Below are 18532 nucleotides of genomic sequence, written 5' to 3'. Positions count from 1 at the left end.
ATCTGGGCTTCCTGGTGTAGCCTCATGTAGTGGACAGCTTTAGTCACTGTATAGACACTACGTGTTACATCAAATGCCACTAGGGTGATATATGCCTCAGAAAAAATCTTACAAAGATGGATCAGCTGTCAGCGGCATAATATACCCACATCACCGAACACCTTCAAACATTCAATAAAAAGTACTATTAAAGATAATCAAACCTTTAAGAAAACCACTATTAAACCTTTAAGAAAACCACTATTAAACCTTCAAGAAACCACTATTAAACCTTCAAGAAACCACTATCAAACCCTAAAGAAATCACTATCAATCCCTAAAGAAATCACTATAATATCCTTAAAGAAACCACTATTAAATCCATAAAGAAAACCATATCAAACCCTAAAGAAAACCATATCAAACCCTAAAGAAATCACTATCAAACCCTTCAAGAAACCACTATCAATCCTTAAAGAAATCAATATCAACCCCTAAAGAAAACCATATCAAATCCCTTAAGAAAACCCTATCAACCCTTAAAGAAATCAATATCAATCCCTAAAAAAATCACTATTAAATCCATAAAGAAAACCATATCAAACCCTAAAGAAATCAATATCAATCCCTTCATGAAAACCATATCAAACCCTTTAAGAAAACCCTATCAACCCTTAATGAAATCACTATCAACCCTTAATGAAATCACTATCAACCCTTAAAGAAATCACTATCAATCCTTTAAGAAACCACTATCAATCCCTTCAAGAAACCACTATCAATCTTTTAAGAAATCACTATCAATCCATTCAAGAAACCACTATCAATCTTTTAAGAAATCACTATCAAACCCTTAAAGAAATCACTATCAATCCCTTCATGAAAACCATATCAAACCCTTTAAGAAACCACTATTAAACCCTAAAGAAATCAATATCAATCCCTAAAGAAAACCACTATTAAACCCTTAAGAAAACCACTATTAAACCCTTAAGAAAACCACTATTAAACCTTCAAGAAACCACTATCAAACCCTTTAAGAAAATCATATCAAACCCTTCAAGAAATCACTATCAAATCCTTTAAGAAAACCATATCAAACCCTTTAAGAAATCACTATCAATCCTTTAAGAAAACCCTATCAATCCTTCAAGAAATCACTATCAATCCTTTAAGAAAACCCTATCAATCCTTCAAGAAACCACTATCAACCCTTTAAGAAAACCATATCAATCCCTAAAGAAATCACTATAAAATCCTTAAAGAAACCACTATTAAATCCCTAAAGAAAACCACTATCCATCCCTTCAAGAAATCACTATCAATCCCTAAAGAAAACCCTATGAAAACCTTCAAGAAACCACTATCAATCTTTTAAGAAAACCCTATCAAACCCTTTAAGAAACCACTATTAAACCTTCAAGAAAACCACTATCAATCCTTTAAGAAATCACTATCAATCCTTCAAGAAATCACTATCAATCCTTCAAGAAACCACTATCAATCTTTTAAGAAATCACTATCAAACCCTTCAAGAAATCACTATCAACCCTTAAAGAAATCACTATTAAAAGTAGTACCAATGTTTTACTGCACATACAACTATGCATTGGCAGTAACTATGTGAAGACGTGTAACTTGTATGCCTCATAAAATTGCTACTCTTATCACTAAAATAGTGGTGAATGAGTGCTACTATTATGACTAGTTGTCTGTAATGCTAGGTAACGCGTGTTGGCTACTTGGTGTATTGCATGACTTTTTACTGTATTTATTTACAATCTCTAACACTACGTCGCCACTACTTCCTTCCGAAATACTCCACCAGCTCCACCCCCTTCCTCCCCGTCATCACCTTATACCACATACATTGCCATTGGTGTTGTCCACCCCGTAACCAATGCGACCTCATATGTGTCCAGTCCAATGGCCAAATGGCACCAAATGCTAAATAGAGTATCGCTACTAGCCAGGCTAGCGTGAGAACAAAGATCCAGGGGAGCCGTATGTCGTATTGGAGGGCACCGACCTGTGAGAGGAGATTGGTGAGGGGAGTGGTACTCTTTGTCGTGATCACTGCACCAAAACTCTATGAGTCCTTTACCAACATTGCTACGAAATTCCAAGCAATACACTCTGTAATCTCATCCATATACCACCCCCAACAGCTACTACTTTTATACTAAACATTCACCAAAACTATTACTAAACTTTTGTGAAACTTTTACCAAAGTTATACCAAACTTTTGCCAAAACTGCTACTACTTTTTTATGAAACCCCTGCCAAAAACGCTACTACTTTTATACTAAACATTCACCAAAATTATTACTAAACTTTTGCCAAAACTGCTACTACTTTTTTATGAAACCCCTGCCAAAAACGCTACTACTTTTATACTAAACATTCACCAAAATTATTACTAAACTTTTGTGAAACTTTTACCAAAGTTATACCAAACATTCACCAAAAGTGCTACTAAACTTCTGTGAAACTTTTACCAAAACTATTACTAAACTTCTGTGAAACTTTTACCAAAAGTGCCACTAAAGATCTATGAAACATTTATCACATCTAATGCCAAACCTCTACCTAAATCCTACTAAGCTTGTACTGAACGTACGACCCAAAATTTTAATAAAACCAGTACTAAACCTTTACTAACATTGCCACTATAACGCTATGTATACCTTATGAGTACCATTGGTCCTCTAACTCTACCACTAGACTGCTCCACATTACTACCCCCGATACTAACTACCACATTATAGCACTGTTGCGCCGAAGGCGCCACTAATTCACTGTCTCTACAATACTACCACTACGTCGCCACTACCTCCTCCCAAAATACTCCACCAGTTCCATTCCTTTGCGCCCCGTCATCACCTTATACCACATACACTGCCACTGGTGTTCTCCACCCCGTAACCAATGCGACCTCATATGTGTCCAGTCCAGTGGCCATATGGCACCAAAGGCTAGATATAGTACCGCTACTAGCCAGGCCACCGTGAGGACAAAGATCCAGGGGAGCCGTATGTCGTATTGGAGCTGGCCGACTTGGGAGAGGAGATTGGTGAGGGGAGTGGTACTCTCTGTCTTGATCACTGCACCAAAACTCTATGAGTCCTTTACCAACATTGCTACGAAAATCTAAGCAATACACTCTGTAATCTCATCCATTTATTACCCCCAACAGCTACTACTTTTATACTAAACATTCACCAAAACTATTACTAAACTTTTGTGAAACTTTTGCCAAAGTTATACTAAACTTTCACCAAAACTGCTACTATTTTTCTGTGAACCCTTTACCAAAAGTGCCACTAAAGTTCTATGAAACATTTATCACATCTAATGCCAAACCTTTACCTAGACCACTACTAAGCTTGTACTGAACGTACGAGCCAAAATTTTAATAAAACCAGTACTAAACCTTTACTAACACTGCCACTATAACTCTATGTATACCTTATGAGTATCATTGGTCCTCTAACTGTACCACTAGACTGCTCCACATTACTACCCCCGATACTAACTACCACATTATAGCACTGTTGCGCCGAAGGCGCCACTACGTCACCACTACCTCCTACCAAAATACTCTATCAACTCCACCCCCTTCCTCCCCGTCATCACCTTATACCACATACATTGCCATTGGTGTTGTCCACCCCGTAACCAATGCGACCTCATATGTGTCCAGTCCAATGGCCAAATGGCACCAAATGCTAAATAGAGTATCGCTACTAGCCAGGCTAGCGTGAGAACAAAGATCCAGGGGAGCCGTATGTCGTATTGGAGGGCACCGACCTGTGAGAGGAGATTGGTGAGGGGAGTGGTACTCTTTGTCGTGATCACTGCACCAAAACTCTATGAGTCCTTTACCAACATTGCTACGAAATTCCAAGCAATACACTCTGTAATCTCATCCATATACCACCCCCAACAGCTACTACTTTTATACTAAACATTCACCAAAACTATTACTAAACTTTTGTGAAACTTTTACCAAAGTTATACCAAACTTTCACCAAAGTTATACCAAACTTTTGCCAAAACTGCTACTACTTTTTTATGAAACCCCTGCCAAAAACGCTACTACTTTTATACTAAACATTCACCAAAATTATTACTAAACTTTTGCCAAAACTGCTACTACTTTTTTATGAAACCCCTGCCAAAAACGCTACTACTTTTATACTAAACATTCACCAAAATTATTACTAAACTTTTGTGAAACTTTTACCAAAGTTATACCAAACATTCACCAAAAGTGCTACTAAACTTCTGTGAAACTTTTACCAAAACTATTACTAAACTTCTGTGAAACTTTTACCAAAAGTGCCACTAAAGATCTATGAAACATTTATCACATCTAATGCCAAACCTCTACCAAAATCCTACTAAGCTTGCACTGAACGTACGACCCAAAATTTTAATAAAACCAGTACTAAACCTTTACTAACATTGCCACTATAACGCTATGTATACCTTATGAGTACCATTGGTCCTCTAACTCTACCACTAGACTGCTCCACATTACTACCCCCGATACTAACTACCACATTATAGCACTGTTGCGCCGAAGGCGCCACTAATTCACTGTCTCTACAATACTACCACTACGTCGCCACTACCTCCTCCCAAAATACTCCACCAGTTCCATTCCTTTGCGCCCCGTCATCACCTTATACCACATACACTGCCACTGGTGTTCTCCACCCCGTAACCAATGCGACCTCATATGTGTCCAGTCCAGTGGCCATATGGCACCAAAGGCTAGGTAGAGTACCGCTACTAGCCACGCTAGGGTCAGCACAAAGATCCAGGGTAGCCGTATGTCGTATTGGAGTTGGCCGACCTGGGAGAGGAGGTTGGTGAGGGGAGTGGTACTCTTTGTCGTGATCACTGCACCAAAACTCTATGAGTCCTTTACCAACATTGCTACGAAAATCCAAGCAACACACTCTGTAATCTCATCCATATACCACCCCCAACAACTACTACTTTTATACTAAACTTTCAGCAAAAGTGCTACTAAACTTCTGTGAAACATTTGCCAAAGTTATACTAAACTTTCAGCAAAAGTGCTACTAAACTTTTGTGAAACATTTGCCAAAGTTATACTAAACATTCACCAAAACTATTACTAAACTTTTGTGAAACTTCCAGCAAAAGTGCTACTACTTTTTCGTGAACCCTTTACCAAAAGTGCCACTAAAGTTCTATGAAACATTTATCACATCTAATGCCAAACCTCTACCAAAATCCTACCAAGCTTGTACTGAACGTACGACCCAAAATTTTAATAAAACCAGTACTAAACCTTTACTAACATTGCCACTATAACTCTATGTATACCTTATGAGTATCATTGGTCCTCTAACTCTACCACTAGACTGCTCCACATTACTACCCCCGAACACAGCTACTGCCCCTAGAGGCACCGTTGCGCCGAAGGCGCCACTACTTTGCCACTACCTTCTACCAAAATACTCCACCAGTTCCATTCCTTTGCGTCCCGTCATCACCTTATACCACATACACTGCCACTGGTGTTCTCCACCCCGTAACCAATGAGACCTCATATGTGTCCAGTCCAGTGGCCATATGGCGCCAAAGGCAAGGTAGAGTACCGCTACTAGCCAGGCCAAGGTCAGTACAAAGATCCAGGGGAGCCGTATGTCGTATTGGAGTTTGCCGACCTGGGAGAGGAGATTGGTGAGGGGAGTGGTACTCTTTGTCGTGATCACTGCACCAAAACTCTATGAGTCCTTTACCAACATTGCTACGAAAATCCAAGCAATACACTCTGTAATCTCATCCATATACCACCCCCAACAGCTACTACTTTTATACCAAACATTCAGCAAAAGTGCTACTAAAGTTCTGTGAAACTTTTATCAAAAGTGCCACTAAGGTTCTATGAAACATTTATCACATCTAATGCCAAACCTCTACCAAAACCTGTACCTAAATTTGAATGAATATGGGACGAATTTTTTTTATATAATCACTGCAAAACCATTAGTAACATTGCTACGAAAATCCAAGCAATACACTCTGTAATCTCATCCATATACCACCCCCAACAACTACTACTTCTATACTAAACTTTCACCAAAACTATTACTAAACTTTTGTGAAACATTTGCCAAAACTGCTACTACTTTTATGTGAAACTCTTGCCAAAACTGCCACTACTTTTTTACTAAACTTTCAACAAAACTGCCACTACTTTTATACCAAACATTCACCAAAACTGCTACTAGTTTTCTGTGAAACATTTGCCACAGTTATACCAAACTTTCAGCAAAAGTGCCACTAAAGTTCTATGAAACATTTATCACATCTAATGCCAAACCTTTGCCTAAATCCTACTAAGGTTGTACTGAACGTACGACCCAAAATTTTAATAAAACCAGTACTAAACCTTTACTAACATTGCCACTATAACGCTATGTATACCTTATGAGTATCATTGGTCCTCTAACTCTACCACTAGACTGCTCCACATTACTACCCCCGATACTAACTACCACATTATATCACTGTTGCGCCAAAGGCGCCACTACTTCCTACCAAAATACTCCATCAATTCCATTCCTTTGCGTCCCGTCATCACCTTATACCACATACACTGCCACTGGTGTTCTCCACCCCGTAACCAATGCGACCTCATATGTGTCCAGTCCAATGGCCATATGGCACCAAATGCAAGGTAGAGTACTGCTACTAGCCAGGCTATGGTAAGCACAAAGATCCAGGGGAGCCGGATGTCGTATTGGAGCTTGCCGACCTGGGAGAGGAGATTGGTGAGGGGAGTGGTACTATCTCCGTTGATCACTGCACCAAAACTCTATGAGTCTTTTACCAACATTGCTACGAAAATCCAAGCAATACACTCTGTAATCTCATCCATATACCACCCCCAACAGCTACTACTTTTATACTAAACTTTCACCAAAACTATTACTAAACTTTTGTGAAACATTTGCCAAAGTTATACTAAACTTTCAGCAAAAGTGCTACTAAACTTCTGTGAAACTTTTGCCAAAACTGCCACTACTTTTTTACTAAACTTTCACCAAAATTATTACTAAACTTCCTTGAAACTTTTACCAAAGTTATACTAAACTTCCAGCAAAAGTGCTACTACTTTCTCGTGAACCCTTTACCAAAAGTGCCACTAAAGTTCTGTGAAACACTTATCACATCTAATGCCAAACCTCTACCTAAATCCTACTAAGCTTGTACTGAACGTACGACCCAAAATTTTAATAAAACCAGTACTAAACCTTTACTAACACTGCCACTATAACTCTATGTATACCTTATGAGTATCATTGGTCCTCTAACTCTACCACTAGACTGCTCCACATTACTACCCCCGATACTAACTACCACATTATAGCACTGTTGCGCCGAAGGCGCCACTACGTCACCACTACCTCCATCCAAAATACTCCATCAGATCCACTCCCTTCCTCCCCGTCATAACCTTATACCACATACATTGCCACTGGTGCTCTCCACCCCGTAACCAATGTGACCTCATATGTGTCCAGTCCAGTGGCCATATGGCACCAAATGCTAGGTATAGCACTGCTACTAGCCAGGCTATGGTCAGTACAAAGATCCAGGGGAGACGTATGTCGTATTGGAGCTGGCCGACTTGGGTGAGGAGTTCTGTGAGGGGGTGTTGGTCCTGGTCCTGCTTGTTCTGGATCACTGCACTAAGACTGTCCAAGAACTCGTGACACCGCTTAGTAGTCTTCGTGTTCTCTATGCTATAATCTCCCTTCTCCTCCCCTTTCTGTTCATACCCCTCCAGGTTGAATGGGTTACCGTAGCTGAAGCCATGTCTATACAATACTGGTAGTACCCCGGTACATGATACGATTGATTGGCACCCACACAGGCCACTGTCCTTTCCGTGCATTCCCTTCTTGCACTTATTGGGATCACACTGTCCCTTACAGCCCCGGCATTCAATCTGCTTGAATGCGTCAGAGAGTGACTCTAGTCCTGAATGAAGTGCATCTGATAGATAGAGTACCCATGAGAGGTATGTTCCACCGAACGTGGCACTCACTGCTGTATAGAGTTCACCGGTTAGGGGGGAAAGGTATTGGCAGTTCTGTGTGAGTCGTGAGAGGGATGTATTATTGGACTGTGGAGCTGGCTGTTGAGCACTATCCTTGTCGCCTTTAATCTGTATCAGTGCTTGTCCTACACTTCCTCTATACTTCCCTCCTTTATCACTGTCTCCTCCCTTTGGAATCCACTCTATTTGTTTTACTACATCCCGTAACCCAGAGGCACACCAGCCGCAAAAGTAATCTTCATCTCCTTTCTTAGATGGGTCCTTATTGTGCTCGCACGCCTTGTTTGTCTCTCCATTCTTAGTCTTCCCACTTTCCTTCTCTCCGATACCACCCCTAAAGAACCCGAATACATCACCCAGTACCTGCGGTGTCGTAGCACTGAGTGCTGCTGTTACTCTCACTAGTGTATAAACACACGACTGCATCATGTTCTCATTACTAAAGAAGTAGAGGATGCCATAGAGTCTTGAGCCAGTCATGTCACTAGTGCCTCCCTTGTGGAATTGCCCTCTAAATCCCATTGGCAATGGGCAGCATTGGCCAGAGCCATTACAGTGTCCCAAGTGGGATGCAGCGGGTGGGTACTCTGGGTTCTCGTCTTGTGGTACTTCTCTACAACTAAAGCCTGGTAGCCTATCCTCGAGGAATGCCTGGAGGGGGGAGGGAACACCGGTGGTGGTGGGTTGGAGACAGACTGGACAGACAGTGGGATTTGATGGTTGGCCACACTTCTTGGAGTGTGAGTCACATGCACTGCACTTTGCGGTGTTGCATAGGGAGATGAGTTCTTTGATGGCTTTCATGAACTCATTTCCTACCCAATCCGGTAGTGTACTCGTAAAAGTAGACTTCGTATTACTCAGTTCATCCTTCAATAGCTTCAATACTTCCAGTACTTTGTGGATAGCCTCACTTATCTTGTTCTTACCGGGATCATACTCACCCTTATTCGTGGCCTTCTCTAGTCCACGATCCCCAGCTAACTCCCCTAGTATTCCACTATTACCACCATTATTCGTCAGCTCCCCTAGTTTCTTCTTAGCCGTCCCTAGATTCCCATTCAGCCTATCATTCTTCACCGCCCCCTCTAGTTCCTTCTTAGCCTTATCCAGTCCCTTCTCAGCCTCCTGTAGTTTCACCTTCACCTTAGTGATCTCCTCCCCCTTCCTCCTTTCCAATGCCTCCTGGGCATTGCCCAATTGTATCACCACTTCACCAATAGCCTTCAATAGTGTTTTTACTGCCGATATAAGTGAATCACTGCCTGTCTTCATCCCATCCAACCCCTTCTTCAGATCCTCTACCCTCTTTTTCCTATCATGTTCCATGGGGTTACACCCCAGGCACATCCAGCTGATTACCCCCTTGGAGACCACTCCACTGCCATACCTACACTCACGCCATTTCCCTCCACAAGTGACCTTCACTGCACATTGCTTCCTAAGGAAATAGAGCTGGTAGAACAGAGCCCTAATGTAGTGGACCACCTGGTTGTATGCTTGGATGGGCACTGCTGGGTAGGTGAATTTACACTCCGTGTTGGAGTATAAGGAGTGGATGGCAGGTCCTAGTGTTTTGTCAGTGCTGTGTATTCCACCCTGGATACCTATGAGGACCAGTGGGCAGTACTGGGTCACTGCTTGGAAGTGGGCAAACAGGTTGTATTCATCAACTGTAAAGGGATGTGTGAGGCCTGTTTGATGGAATTTGAGTTGTGTCTCTTTTGCACTGCTAGATTCAGTGTCTCCGGGTTTTTTGGTAACATCTTTTAGTTTGTTTTTGGCATAGGTGAGCATCTCCTTATATGCCTGACTATAGGGCAATGCACTTAGCCAGTATAGGATCTCCCTGATGGTCTTGGGAGTCTTAGTGGTAGTGGGAATAGCTTTCTTTTGTAACCCTGTGAAGTAGGCACATGATAGAATATAGAGCTTGAATATGGCTCCGTTTTTGTGCTGGTTCGTCTCAGTAATACTAGAGCCGCTGCCATTCGTGAATACAGTAGCTTCATTGTTGAATGAATCCCTATGTGCAGTATGTACAAAGCCGGCATAATTCATGCCGAAAGGACTTCTAGCTGTATTACCATTGATGTCATTAACTTTACCACCATCATTGAGGCCACTAGGCTCCAGGAATCCCAAGAAAAACTTATCCCTAAGTCCATCCCATATAACCTTGTCAAGTCTATTCTTTGGAGCAGCGTTATTAAGCATATCCCTAGGGAACCCTAGGGCCTGAAGCCATTGGGATAGTGTTCCATCATCTAGACCACTACCATCCAGGATATGATTGTTCCAGTATGGGCTACCTTTGGCATACTTTCCAGTCCAATGCATGTAAGTCACTCCACTCCAGATGAGACATACTGAGCCTAGTAGGATTTGGGCACATTGGTGGCGGCGTTGGGAGGAAGTAGTACTAATGTCACGGAATGTACCAGTGTATCTATCCAGCGCATTCCACGTAGTTGTCATGTAGTGTTTCTCGATGTACGGGTCATTAGATGCTGTATATGCTGACTGATACGAGTCATGGTATATACGACAGTAAGAGCCGTCCTCTTTGTAACAGCTACACTTATCGCTACATCCACATCCCTTCCCCTTACAACAACACTTGCAGCATTTGCCTGCTAAAGCGCATTTGCAACTGTCAGGACCCTGACAGGTACCATCACCAGGACCACAGCTACATGTATGCCTCTTACCACCGCTATCACTACACCTTGTACACCTTCTGCCTAGGTGGTGTCCTTTCTCTTCTCGGTCTGCATCGGACACATCCCATTTCATACACCCACACGTCTCACACTTGTTCTCCGGCTTTATATCATTAAGATACGCGCAGCCATCAAGGCCATGATGTTTCTTGTTATCCTTCTGGCACTTGCCATTACTACCATTACCACACTTCTCTATCTTACTCCACCCAACTAGTGCACTGAGTACCTGTGCCAGCTGGTCTATGTAGGTCCGTACCACTGCAGTACCGCCTAGTCCCTGGACTAGGGAGAATAGTTCGTTGAGGCACATTGTGACTCTCTTTTTTGGGGGGCCATTTTTTGTGTCATCTCCATTGGCTTCACCTTGATAGCCTATAGGACACCGTGAGGTACTGTATACCAGTAGTAGAACTAGACAGTACTACTCTGGTACTGGGTACTTACCATTGTACTCCAGTTCTACTGACTGCAGTAGGTCAGTCACTGCCGCCGCCAGGCCACATATACATTCTGTACAGGGGTGAATCCAATAGTACTGGGCGTGCCACTGTAACGGATACTGTCAGGTACTATCTCCATGTGGCGCGCATAACACAGTAATGTCTACAGTAACCTACCAGTATCCTTGTTCAGTGCCTTACCATCCCTACCAGTTACCCTAAGGACCCAGTCAATGGCCTCCTTGAGGTTAGTAGGTGCTTCTGTCAGGGACGCCTTCGGCGTGAAAGTGCTTGCAGGGGCCATTGTCAGTGCCTATAGGAGTACTCAGCAGTACTCACAGTGATATAGAAGCACTGGTCTGGCTATCAGGGTGGAATCCTATATATACTGAGCGCGCCGTAATGAAGGGGCGCCTTCGGCGCGACAGTGTCCTAGGGGATTCCACCAGGTCATACGGTGGAGATGATCCCGTTGTTACAGTGGAATCCCCTAGGACACTGTCGCGCCGAAGGCGCCACTGTATTATATAGGATTCCACCCCGATACATTGACCTTGACTACCACTGACCACTCGTGCTACTGGACACTCTCGCAACAAGGGGTGGTGACATAATGGCACAAGCACAGGCCTGGACCCCTTACAACAGCCTCACTAAGCCTCCCACCAACCTGAAGGAGGCCATTGACTGGGTCCTCAGGGTAACTGGTAGGGATGGTAAGAAGAATGAGAAGACGGCGCCGGCGGCGCCGCCAAGCACTAGCAATGCCCCCCGTAAGTCAATAGCACTGTACTGTACCCACACGACCACACAGACTGTTTGTGCTACCTGGCCAAGGCAATAAAGGACCTACTGTATGACGCCAAGGACCCGGGGTCCCCTGGTCCCAGCCCTGAGAGGAACTGGGACGAAATACTCCTGGAGCAGGAAAAGGACATAGTCAAGCCAGTGCTCACTGACCTGGGACTACTGAGTACTGGGAGCACTAGTGCTGTCAGTACTACCACTACTTGCGCTGGAGGTACTGAGGTCATAAAGGCACTGATAGACCAGCTGGCACTGGGACTACAGAAGTGGGTTGGGTGGAAGGAAGATGATGAGTGTTGTCTTAAGGGAGAAAATGGTAAAGAGAGCAAGGGGATAGGGAAGAAGTGTGAATGTAGTACTGGTGGTGTTAGCGGGTGTTGTAGTACTAGTAGTGGTACTACTTGTCATCAGTGTGGCACGTGTGGTACCAGTGCCACTGGCCAAAAATGCTACCAGTCGGCCTATTGCAAAGCCACAAGTCCTCCCAGTTCCCCTACAGACTTCCTTTGGACGTCCATATCCAGTGACTCTGATAAGGTCCACCTCCTGGCCCGGATTTTCCTAGGGTCAGTATGTCTCATCTGGAGTGGACTCAGTCAGTTGGGGTTCCTAACTAAGGAGGGGAGTGGTGGTATCAATAATAGATGGTCGGACAGTAGTCTGCACGAGATCAAGGATGATGGCACGTCTGGTCTCGGCTCATTCATGGCGGCCATGGGCTACGACCTGGAGAGGTTGAATCAGGGAGGTAAAGGTGAGTACTGCCTAGGGTAGTCATGTGGACTTATGGTGTGGTAGGTAACACGGGTAATGGAGAGTTTGTGCACACTTTGTTGACGGGAAAAGATCCTAAGACTGGTGTGGCATGGAACGAATTCAAGAATGGCACAGATAAGGGTAAGTCCACCTCCTCTGTAGTACCAATGTACCCTAGACAGTGTAGCTGAGTACTATAGCAGTATCTATAGTACAGCACAGGGTGCTGCCAAGAGTACCAGTGAGACCCTCTGTAAGCAGTACCCCCTATTGGTACTCCATATCCTGGCCAGTGGGTACTTCAGGGCAGGCAGTGCCGGGGCCAAGGGTATCACGTCGCCGGCGAAGCCGGCTGAAAAGAAAGACACTCCTGTCTCTAGGAAACCCCGGACAATCCGGGAAATCCTATACTGGCTTAGTGCATTGCCCTATAGTCAGGGATACAAGGCACTGGTGGATAGGATGAAAGAGAAGTATCCTAGGAAGGAGAACAAACCAGAAGAATTCGAGGAACAAATAGTGCTTCACGGAGAAGGTGCTGGCAAAAAGACAGAGCTCCATAAGGACAAGATTACCCACTACCTAATGGCCGCCTGTGGCTACTGCCCACTGGTGCTCATCGGTATCCAGGGGACCATAGAAAGGGAAGTGACACAGCCGCAGACGCAGTCTCCACCAGGTGAGTGATATAGACACTGTTGTATAGGGGCGCCTTCGGCGCAACAGTGCCCTAGGGGTAGTCATGTGGAGTCATGGTGTAGTAGGTCAGCCGGAGCCGGCAAAGAAGTGTGAAAAGCATAAGAAAAACCCTAGTGCTAAAAGGTGTACCCTAGAAGACGCCAACAAGGCTGCATCGGCAGCTCCCAAGGCAGCTCCTGACGACGGCAAACTCAAGGAAGGTGAAGTCTGCTACGGCGGGTACCACCTGGAAGTGTCCAAATTTGGTAAGTACCCATGAGTACCACTCCCTAACACTTTATAGGCCCCCTCCATGGGATGTATGCCAATGGGCTCTTTGGCTTTGACATGGACGGCTCTCCTGCCCAGTGCCTGGACCAACTGAGGGTATATGTCTACCACTGCTTCTACCAGCTCTATTTCCTAAGGAAGCAGTGTAGTGTGGGCGCGATAGCGGCCGGAGGAGGAGGGGCAGGGAAGACAGTGCTGGGCTGGAATAGTTGTAGGTATGGTAGTGGAGTTGCGAAGAAATCTGGTGGCGTTAATGTGAAATGGCAGTGCACCGTAGAGAATACAGGTGAGTGCTCAAAGGGTAATGATGTGAAGTAATAATGTAGTAGGTAGCGGTGGTACGGATCACACTAAGAAATGTGGATTACAGAGTGGTGCAAGTACTGTTAGTGAGTCAGCTTTACAAGGATTCTTGTGTGATAGTATATATGGGATGTACTGCAGGGAAACATTAGGCAAAACCCCTGACAGTGAAGACAAACCATATCCAGAAATTGATGCCCATATGAACAAGACAGTAGATTCTAAAGGGATAGAACATCCGGCACACCTACAGTATCCTCAATTATGCCCTGTTCCCATGGGCTGGAGCAAGGAAGGCACTAGTGGTGAGAACCACTTCAAAGGTACGTCCCATTACTCTATGGTACCCCTAAAGCATTGTATATATACTAGGGGCACCCCCTGGGCGCCACAGTAGCCCTAGTGACCTACAGTGACTCACGTTGTATACAGATTTAACCCAAGGTACCCATAAGCAGGCAGAACTGACAACGAAGCCACCAGGTACGTCCCACAGTATATTACATGGACTCATACTGTAGCAGGCACTAACAACAAGTACCCTGTACACTGCACTGGGAATACACTGGCGCTACTCCTGGAGTACTACTGTGACCCAGAAAAGTGCCCTAGTGGCACCCTAGTGGTACTCCTGAGACTGCTGGCATGTATTACTCCCACGGTGCCACGGACCCTGGGTGACCTCTTTGGGTTCTATTACTATATAGTCTACATTGGGGGAAACAGTGCCAGTGGTGTTGGAGAGCAGGAAGTTAACAAGGCCCTAGGGATATACGAGCAGGAATCTAAACTGCATATGCTGGGTGGTGGTCCTGATGCAGTGGTCGAGGCACTAACCACGTGGAACGGTAAGTATACATACAGGGAGTAGTACTGGTCTAGTGCTATAGGGGCGCGCCGTATAGAGACGGTAACTGACAGTGTCCGTCACGGTGGCGCGCAGTGGTAGTGTATAGGGTGGTGACGTGGTGTAATGGAGTAGTACCACTGACAGTGACTCATGGTGGTGTAGGTGGTAGTAGTACTGGGTGTAGCGCTGGTGGTTGTACGGAAAAGTCACTTAAGTGCTTATATGGCAACGGCAACAAGTGTACTCCATTCTTATGCCCCCTCAGTGGCCAGCAGTATGGCCAGTTGAGTCCCGTGATGGCCGGGACCTACCTGTCATGGTTGGTCTATTTGATAGGGGAGTTCCAGGAAGGATTGAAATCACTGGAAACGGCGTTTAGGGATATTAGTTGTAAGGATTCAGAGTGTCATAAAGGTCAGTTGTGTAGACAGTGCTATATAAGGGCGCCTTCGGCGCGACAGTGTAACAGGCGGCGCGCAACCGTGTCATATGGATTCATGGTGTAGTAGGTGCCGGAGGAGTTGGTGGTGGCTGTGATAGCAGCTGCACTAGAGGAACCCATGGAGAGACGTGCAGTGGTGGTACTAATCAGGGAGTCTGTGGATGTACCTCTGTCGTATCATGTACCGGGGTACTGCCGGTGTTGTACAAGTATGGCTTTGGGTATGGTGATGTCAGTACGCTGCACCCTAGTGTAGGTAAGTTGTAGTATAGTAGTATGGATAGTGTAGAGAGAGTGTAGTACCAGTTTTGGTAAAGGTTTCACAAAAGTTTGGTATCACTTTTGCTGAAAGTTATATAAGGGCGCCTTCGGCGCAACAGTGCCCTAGGGGTATTAAATGGTGTTGTAGGTACACATAAGAAGTGCCACGACTTCTTAACGACACTGGGTAATGTAGAAAAAAGCACCGAGTTCACGAAGCTCACCACCTCCATTAACCAACTCATCTACACCACCAGGCTCCCCTGGATATTTGTACTGACCATAGCCTGGCTAGTAGCGGTACTGTATCTAGCCGTTGGTGCCATATGGCCACTGGACTGGGCACATATGAGGTCACATTGTAGAGGATGGTTCAGGAAGGGTAGTCTGAGTCCATGGGAAGTACTGATGGTGGGTAAGAAGAAGGGAAGGGGGATACTAGAGTATTTTGGAAAGACATAGTGGCAAAGTAGTGGCGCCTTCGGCGCGATAACTAGGGATAATGTAGATATGTTCATCAAAGGTTACATGGAAGTTTAGTATAAAAGTAGTAGCTGTTAGGGATGGTGATGTGGATAAGGTTACAGAGTGTTTTCTTAGAGTTACGTAGCACTGTTAGTAATGGTTTAGTAGTGATTTTAATAAAATTTTGTCGTATATTCAGTCAAAGTTAAGTACTGGTTTTGGTAAAAGTTTCACAAAAGTTTGGTGGCACTTTTGCTGAAAGTTCTATAAGGGCGCCTTCGGCGCAACAGTGCCCTAGGGGTAGTAATAGTGTAGTAGGTACACATAAGAAGTGCCACGAGTTCCTGGGAACACTAGACAAGGTACTAACAGGGGATCACCTCAAGAATGGCTCCAAAAAAGGCCTGCACTATGAAATCAACCAACTCATCTACACCACCAGGCTCCCCTGGATATTTGTACTGACCATAGCCTGGCTAGTAGCGGTACTGTATCTAGCCTTTGGAGCCATATGGCCACTGGACTGGACTCATATGAGGTCGCATTGTAGAGGATTGTTCAGGAAGGGTAGTCTGAGTCCATGGGAGATACTGATGGTGGGAAAGAAGAAGGGAAGGGGGATACTAGAGTTTTTTGGTAAGACATAGTGGCAAAGTAGTGGCGCCTTCGGCGCGATAACTAGGGATAATGTAGATATGTTCATCAAAGGTTACATGGAAGTTTAGTATAAAAGTAGTAGCTGTTAGGGATGGTGATGTGGATAAGGTTACAGAGTGTTTTCTTAGAGTTACGTAGCACTGTTAGTAAAGCTTTCGTAATGTATTAATAGCCGCTATGGTAAAACTCCAGTAGCACTGTTAGTAAAGGTTTCGTGGTGATTCTATTAAAATTTTAGTAGTATTTTCAGTAAATGTTTACTATTGGTTTTGGTAAAGGTTTCACAAAAGTTTGGTCGCACTTTTGCTGAAAGTTCTATAAGGGCGCCTTCGGCGCAACAGTGCCCTAGGGGTAGTCATGTGGAGTCATGGTGTAGCAGGTCAGAAGAAGCAATGTCACGAGTTCCTAAAGACACTGAACAAGGTCCTATCAGGTGACCACCTCAAGAATGGGTCCTCATCAGGGCTCCACCACGAAATCAACCAACTCATCTACACCACCAGGCTCCCCTGGATCTTTGTCCTCACGGTAGCGTGGCTAGTGGCAGTGCTCTATCTAGCCGTTGGTGCCATATGGCCACTGGACTGGGCACATATGAGGTCACATTGTAGAGGATGGTTCAGGAAGGGTAGTCTGAGTCCATGGGAAGTACTGATGGTGGGTAAGAAGAAGGGAAGGGGGATATTGAAGTTTTTTGGTGGGAGGTAGTGGCAAAGTAGTGGCGCCTTCGGCGCGATAACTAGGGATAATGTAGATATGTTCATCAAAGGTTACATGGAAGTTTAGTAGCAATGTTAGTAAAGGTTCCATAGAAGTTTAGTAACATGTTTGGCAGGGGTTTCACAGAAATGTAGTAGCGTTTTGGCAGGGGTTTCATAGAAAAGTAGTAGCGTTTTGGCAGGGGTTTCACAGAAAAGTAGTGGCATTTTGGTAAAAGTTTCACAGAAATGTAGTAGCGTTTTTGGCAGGGGTTTCATAGAAATGTAGTGGCGTTTTGGTAAAGGTTTCATAGAAAAGTAGTAGCGGTTTTGGCAGGGGTTTCATAGAAAAGTAGTAGCGGTTTTGGCAGGGGTTTCATAGAAAAGTGGTAGCGGTTTTGGTAAACATTTCACAGAAATGTAGTAGCATTTTGGCAGGGGTTTCACAGAAAAGTAGTAGCGTTTTGGCAGGGGTTTCACAAAAAAATAGTAGCGTTTTTGGCAGGGGTTTCACAGAAAAGTAGTAGCGTATTTGGCAAAGGTTTCATAGAAAAGTAGTAGCATTTTGGTAAAGGTTTCATAGAAAAGTAGTAGCATTTTGGTAAAGGTTTCACAGAAAAGTAGTAGTATTTTTGGCAGAGGTTTCAGAGAAAAGTAGTAGCGTTTTTGGCAGAGGGTTCACAGAAAAGTACTAGCAGTTTTGGCAGGGGTTTCACAGAAAAGTAGTAGCAAAATTTTAGTAGAAAAGTAGTGGCATTTTGGTAGAGGTTTCACAGAAGAGTAGTGCCAGTTTTGGCAGAGGGTTTCAGAGAAAAGTAGTAGCACTTTTGGTAGAGGTTTCAGAGAAAAGTAGTAGCGTTTTTCGCAGGGGTTTCACAGAAAAGTAGTAGTTGTTAGGGGTAATAAATGGATTAGATTACAGAGTGTTTTCATAGGGTTAGAAGTAGTGATACTAGGTATACACAGGGTTAGACAATAGTGATACTAGGTATACACAGGGTTACCGGTAGTGATACTAGGTATACACAGGGTTAGACAATAGTGATACTAGGTATACACAGGGTTAGACAA

At 44.3% G+C, this 18532-nt stretch overlaps 2 protein-coding genes across 2 annotated transcripts; one reads left to right on the top strand and one right to left on the bottom strand.

Moving 5' to 3' along the window:
• Positions 1–7348: 7348 nt before the first annotated feature.
• Positions 7349–11606, bottom strand: BBOV_I005955 (variant erythrocyte surface antigen-1 alpha subunit). The gene is made up of 3 exons (XM_051766978.1): positions 11431–11606; positions 11258–11323; positions 7349–11185 (listed from the first exon to the last, which is right to left on the bottom strand). The coding sequence occupies exons 1-3, from the start codon at positions 11555–11557 to the stop codon at positions 7428–7430; spliced, it is 3951 nt and encodes a 1316-aa protein (XP_051623904.1). The 5' UTR covers positions 11558–11606; the 3' UTR covers positions 7349–7427.
• Positions 11607–11809: 203 nt separating this feature from the next.
• Positions 11810–16147, top strand: BBOV_I005945 (variant erythrocyte surface antigen-1 beta subunit). Its single transcript, XM_051767843.1, has 12 exons — positions 11810–12026; positions 12068–12814; positions 12859–12957; positions 12995–13495; positions 13581–13760; positions 13799–14071; positions 14115–14411; positions 14521–14571; positions 14613–14936; positions 15101–15352; positions 15448–15636; positions 15790–16147. The coding sequence occupies exons 1-12, from the start codon at positions 11867–11869 to the stop codon at positions 16101–16103; spliced, it is 3387 nt and encodes a 1128-aa protein (XP_051623901.1). The 5' UTR covers positions 11810–11866; the 3' UTR covers positions 16104–16147.
• The last annotated feature ends 2385 nt before the right edge of the window (positions 16148–18532 follow it).

This window comes from Babesia bovis, chromosome 1 (assembly GCF_000165395.2).
Source record: "Babesia bovis T2Bo chromosome 1, whole genome shotgun sequence".
NCBI lineage: Eukaryota > Apicomplexa > Aconoidasida > Piroplasmida > Babesiidae > Babesia > Babesia bovis.
Note: the sequence above shows the minus strand (reverse complement) of the source record. Positions and strands in the feature narration are given on the sequence as shown.

Excerpts from the sequence above, each read along its gene's own strand:
- BBOV_I005955 (XM_051766978.1), bottom strand. The coding sequence starts at position 11,557 with ATGGCCCCTGCAAGCACTTTCACGCCGAAGGCGTCCCTGACAGAAGCA. Across the intron at positions 11,324-11,430 it reads GGCACTGAACAAGGATACTG|AATGTATATGTGGCCTGGCG; the intron begins GTAGGTTACTGT and ends ACCCCTGTACAG. Across the intron at positions 11,186-11,257 it reads AGTAGAACTGGAGTACAATG|GCTATCAAGGTGAAGCCAAT; the intron begins GTAAGTACCCAG and ends GGTGTCCTATAG.
- BBOV_I005945 (XM_051767843.1), top strand. The coding sequence starts at position 11,867 with ATGGCACAAGCACAGGCCTGGACCCCTTACAACAGCCTCACTAAGCCT. Across the intron at positions 12,958-12,994 it reads CAAGAATGGCACAGATAAGG|ACAGTGTAGCTGAGTACTAT; the intron begins GTAAGTCCACCT and ends AATGTACCCTAG. Across the intron at positions 13,496-13,580 it reads GCAGACGCAGTCTCCACCAG|GTCAGCCGGAGCCGGCAAAG; the intron begins GTGAGTGATATA and ends ATGGTGTAGTAG.